General features: G+C 34.8%; 1 protein-coding gene across 1 annotated transcript in view; it reads right to left on the bottom strand.

The window, feature by feature from the left end:
- Positions 1 to 6158, bottom strand: part of Pms1 (PMS1 homolog 1, mismatch repair system component) — a 97301-nt gene that overhangs the window by 17452 nt on the left and 73691 nt on the right. The window contains exon 10 of the mRNA XM_004628622.3: positions 2246 to 2731. Within this exon, the coding sequence (XP_004628679.1) occupies positions 2246 to 2731 (486 nt within the window). The remainder of the gene's footprint in view (positions 1 to 2245; positions 2732 to 6158) is intronic.

A 6158-nucleotide genomic window follows, 5' to 3' on the forward strand; every position in this document is an offset into this window, starting at 1 on the left:
AAAAATCTACAAACACAATTTAGAAAAACAATCAACTTTAAATATTTAGATGTGCTCTAGTTCTTTTTCTTTTCTTTTTTGTTTCTCCTTAATTCTTTTTAGGGAACAACGAATACTACCAATAAAATGATACTGGGACAATTAAATTTATCAAATTTTGTTTTTAATCTCTAATTTACATCTTATGTACTTCAAAAGTACTTTTTTTTCTCCATAATTATATTGAGAAACAAATAGCAATAAGACAGTTTCAAATCAAATTGGTAGGACAGTTTCAATAATTAACACATTGCATACTCTCTTCCTAGTGGTTATTTGCTGTACAAGATGCAGACATGATATCCTAAAGCAATGGAATGTTTAAGATAATTGTCTGCCACATAGATTTCATATCTGTGATTTTGTTTATACAGAATGTAAACTTAGTTAACTTGTACCCTAACCTACAATAAAGGCACTCCAGTATCATGTTCTAGTTCCTCTGTTTCTGCTAGTTGAAAGCCATATATATTTAAGGGATAAAAAGAGGAGTTATAAACATGTAAATTCACTTATCCTATCACATAAATTTAAATCCTATGATGCTATTAATGTTGGTAAGGGTTGAATAAAAGGACATTATTTTTAAATGAAAAAAAAAAAAAGAATACTACCAGGCTTTTCAGCAGGCTAAGGCATTGTTTTCTAAGTATTTCTCTGACAGTTTCCTAAATCAGTGTTGAGAAGATAAAAGCCAGTGAGGGCTGGCCAAATAGCTCGGCTGTTTGCTTAGGCAGATGCAGGGGCTGGGATTTGATCCCTGGTGTGCCATGCTGGCCCTGGTCCCAGGGTGTGCTGAGACAGCGAATGAGACTGGGAGTAGTGGCACACGCCTGTAATCCCAGCACATGGGATGCTGAAAATGGAAGGAGTCTGATCTGTGTAGTGAGACCCTGAGGTCTCTATACTAAATGCATTAAACAACAACAACGAAAAGGCAGTGGATTTTAGTTAATGTAGTTACTTTTACCTTATTTGAAAGTGTAGATTTAACATGTTTTACTGTGCACTGGCCCAGTTTGTTTCCCCTTCTGATAGGACTTTACCTAATTAGGGCTTAACATTTTATAAATGATTTCTGTTCTCCTGGAGGCTCTGAAATATCTAATACACACTAATAAACAAATTCTGAGCTGTCTTTTTAATTTTTAAGCTTTTCATCTTAATCTTATTGACCTGAGTCAGGTTGAAACAGAAATATCAAATATTAAAAAAGGAAAATTTAATATTCAATAAATTATTATTTATTCATTTTTACACAGTAATTTGTATATATAGAATATGAAAAAATACCATTTACAACCAAAAATAAAGTTAATTCAGGCAACCACCATCATTAGTAGACAAATGGCTGACAGGGAGGAGACTTAAAGGCCGAAACCAAGCCATCACTAGCTCACCCACTGACAGACGCCTGCCATGGTAAAACAAGGTGTGCAGCCTTACCTACCTATGAAGAAGTCCTACCAGAAAAAATCTAAATCTATTCAATCTTCCTAAACCAACTTGTAATTTGACTTGAGGTAGAGAAAAAGAAGTTAAACACTAGCACAAGAAAGGAGACAGACAACAGGATATTCCACTAAGTGACTCAGCATCTGTAAAAAGACAGTGGAGTAATAGAGATTTAAGATGCATAATAAAATGTACAGAATGGATTCTGAATGTAGTAAGTGGATCTAAATTTTAAATTTTGAGATAATGAGGAATGATTGCAAGGAATTACTGCTGTGCAAATTATGAAAAAGTTACTCATGGTTAACTAAGAAAACAGTCATTTTTGAGAAAGATATACTCAAGAATGTTAACAGTAGGAATTGTTCTGAATGTCTTTAGCAAAAGAAAGAAAAAATGTATATAAATAGGAGAAAGAAAATGTGGCAAAAGCTTGCTAACTGCTCATAAAGACTTCACTGTATAATTCTACTATATGGTGTATTTCTGAAAATGTGTAAAAGATATTCATAGCAACCCAACATTAAAATCACTCTAAGAAACTTACTAACATACCAGGGAAATAAACATGATATTTTTAAAACACAGAGGTGAACTAAAAACAGTTTATAAAATTATAAGCTACTAGTTCCATTAAAGATTAGAAATACAATTTTTAGAAGATTTTAAAAGTGTCAACCTTTTACCCTTTATTTCTAATCTAGTATAAACTTATGCTCTTAGAGTTAAAAATTATGTTACTTCACCATACCTCTCCGTTAATACAATTGGCTTTTCCAGTGGCTCTGCAGGAAGTTTATGATTTTCAAGAAGTCTTTTAAATAGCAGGGCTTCTTCTACTCTATATGGATTTAGTAACATTATCTCTGTTTTGCATGTAATTAACCAGGCATCAGGAAACCTGAGATTGTGGATCAAGTAAAGCTCATCTTTTTCTTCTAAGTCAATTTTTTTTTGTTTCTCAAAATTTATTTTCAAATTTTTCATAGAAAAAGGGACTTGTATTATTTTAATACTTTCACCCCTTTTTTTGTCCTTTTGGGACTGAAAGAGCACATCAAGTTTGGGCTGATGAGATAATGAGGTTTTCAACTTGTGCTTCTGTGCCAAACTCCAGGCGCCGGTGGGTTTTATCTTTCTCCTGCCATCTTTTAATGGTATTTGTGACTCTTGTTCAATGGCTTTCTTCATTTGACTATTATATCGTTCCAAGTCTTTAGCAGCCTTTTCTTCATATCTGAGAATAGAGATAAAAGAGTACAAATAAGGTCATATCAGAAATATATTACTACCTCAAGAAAATGTAAAAAAAGAACTAGTAACAGGTCTAATAATAAAGCATGTACTGGTCTAATCTTTCTGTATATGTTCATGCTACACTGCCAACAAAATACAAAATTCATCTACTTAAAATAAGCACTGAAGAGCAACCAAAAGTGGGCAGAAATCAGCACGGATGCACATTTCTACAGCTACTGTGGGCTGTTTCTAGTAGTGAGGGGGTGACAAGTAGCCTGTGTCATAAGACCACATAATTACTCACTTCTCTAACAACTTGAGAGAAAATTCCACATGTACAAGCCAAGAGGAAAACAACCACGAGATGGCTAAAGGAGCTGAGCAGACTTTCAGATGCTGCCTAATGCAGAGGAAACATAGGAGTGTGGAGCCTGAATTCCACACAGTTTTATGGCTTGGTAAACACCTTGTGCTTTCAATTAAAACCGAGGAAGGCTGTAATTTGGAGTGGGAAAAAAAACAACTATCCTAGAAGTAGAACCCTCACAACCTCTAACAAAGTGAAAAAACCTTCAAAAGCTGCATGGTAATTTGCAATTTAAGTATCTTGTTAAACAAAAATTAATACTTTGCAGAAAAAGAAAACAGAAGCCAGAGTTTCAAGCATGTTTTGCACAAAGTCCAGTTATACAATTATAAGTTACCACTGAAGCAATGAAAGAAAAATGAGTCATTATCAAGAAGCCCCAAATGTTATATATAACTAGTAAAGACAAAAATAGTTACTCATAAATGCTTAAAGATGTAAATACGAGAAATATTAACAAATAAATTATTTTTAAAAAGTGAAAAGAAAATTCTAGATTTAAAAGATTTGGAGCCCTAAATTTTAAAAAATAGAAACTTAGAGAAGAAAGCAATATGGGAAGAAATAAATCCTAATGATTAGTTAATGTGAAGAAACCTAACAATTTACAGATCTGAAAGCAGCAAATCCAAAGCAGAATAAATGTAATCTACAGCTAGAGACATTAGAATCAAACTGGTGAAAAATATTAAGATAAAATCCTAAGATTAGTCAGAGAGAAAGGGGAAAAAAGGGTAAATGTCATCACAATACATAAATTAACAGTTTTAAGTTGCAAAATCCAGATATGATTATATCCATCAAAAATGTCCTTCAAAACAAATATTAAATTGCTATTTTAAATAAGAAGGGAATTTTCTGCCAGCATACTTGTGGTATTAAAGAATGACACTAGACAGAAGTAGAATTTTACCTGCCAAATTTTTACATTTTATATTAATACATGAAGACTAAGTAATTATGAAAAATTAGGAATACACAAAGTATTCACCAAAGGAAATGTATTTAAGGCAACAGAATTAAAATTAGACATTAGCCATGTTGGCCTCACCCCCAGGAGCCCTGAGACATGATTGAGACTGGGCGTGGTGATGCCCCTGTAATTCCAGAGCTTGGGAGGCTAAAAACAAGAGGACACTATGAGTCCGATCTGTGTAGTGAGACCCTGCAGACCCTATACTAAATACACAAAAAAATTAGACACTAACATACATTTATTTAATCTTAAAGTAGCCTGTTTCCCTTCAAAAATAGAAGAATAGAAGAAAACTGTACAAGCAGAAAGTGGGAAAATGGCAGATCTCTAAGTCATACTTTTAGACAAAATATAAAATTAAAAGAGCAAGAAAAAGATACATCAGGAATAAAAAAGTCAGACAGGCTGCTGAAATATAAGATGAAGTAAATTTCAACACAAGACAGTATCAGAGATAAAGTGGCCCTTAGAGAGGTAGAACAATTACAAACGCTTATGCATCTAATTACAGAACTTCAAATTAAGAAAAACTTACAGAACTAAAAGTAGAAGAAAAGTCAATACAGAATCCAAATTGATGATACTAGTACCCTTCCTCAAAAACCGCAGAAGACTTTGGTAATACTAGCAATTGCTGCCGTGTAATTTGATATTTTGGAATACTATTATGTAGCAAAGACAGAATCCTAATTTTTTTTTTTTTTTAAATGAACATGGAACACTTAGTCTCTGTTGAGGGGAACAAGTCAGATACATATCATATAATTACATATATATGGAGTCCAAGTACTAAGGAAACCAAGATAGTGCAACTGAAAACAAACCAACAGCTGCCTGTGGAGCTTAGCTGGAAGGTAGTAGGAGGATTTCTCCAGGATGGAGATGCTGCGTATTGTATTTGGGGTGCTGTTTATATGGATGTAGACATTTACAAAAATCCATCAAACCATGCTGTTAAGATCCTTGGATTCACTTCTGGTAAATTTTACACAATTTAAAAGAGTAATTTAGGAAAGTACTGGAGCAGCTGGGCCTGGTGGTGCATGCCTGCAATCCAAACACTCTGAGAGAAGAAGGCAAGAAGACCGCAAGCCCAGCAACTTAATGACTTTGTGAAGACAACAAAGGGGTAGGGTTGGAGCTAAGCACCACAACACAAAATGAAAAGAAACAAACAGAAAACCCAGAAAGGATACTGGGTACAGGTACTCAAAAATGGGTAGGATGAACGAGTCTTCTGTCAGTAACCAAAGCAGTAAAATGAAACCTTCAGGACCAAAGGCAGTCTAGCACAGCAGGTATGTCAACTCTTTTCTGTGAAGAACTGAGATGGGTAGGCCCCACCCTGAAGGTTGGTAATTCTAAGGCCTAGGTGCAGGGGGGCCTATTCTAGAAACAGCCTACAGGTGATTACTTGTACACCTGAACTGGAACCCCTGCTAAGTATTCACTGAAGTGTAGCAGTAAGAGACCCTCTGGAGAAAGCTAGTGTGGCCCAGTTCTGCCACTCAGAAGCCTTGCAGACTATGCAAATTAACTTCTGCGTGCTTCAGGAATGCTCAAAGCAATAATACATTGACACTTAGCATCTGCTTCCTATTTGTGTTCTGAGGAGTAAATGAGTCCAAAAGCGCCCACTGGAGTAGTGCCTGCACGCAGTGACAGCTATGTTTAGCACATGTTTTTCCATCAAGAGCACTGGTCGGGCCAAGAGGTGCAATAGCAAGCACAAGGCCCCAACTTCGACCCCAGCACCAAGAGAATGGGACACAACCATTACAGGCTGGCATTAAATAACCTTAATTTTTTAAAGCAAGCTTCACATTAGAAAAATGTTTAATAATACAGAGACAGAAACATAGGGACTAGAGAATTATGGTTATATCTAGTCTCCTATTTCTTAAGAAACTAACCAAATTCTATTGTAAGTAACATGAATAAAATATTTTAAAGAAACAACTTGAATATGTATGCTTAGGAAATAAAAAATGGTATTATTAGCATCAGAGAGTTGATATTGTGGCCAGTTTATTGTTTTCATCTCTCTAGGTCCACAGTTTTCTTTTCTTTCTTTCTTTCTTT

Source organism: Octodon degus, unplaced genomic scaffold (genome assembly GCF_000260255.1).
Source record: "Octodon degus isolate 3935 unplaced genomic scaffold, OctDeg1.0 scaffold00025, whole genome shotgun sequence".
Taxonomy (NCBI): domain Eukaryota; kingdom Metazoa; phylum Chordata; class Mammalia; order Rodentia; family Octodontidae; genus Octodon; species Octodon degus.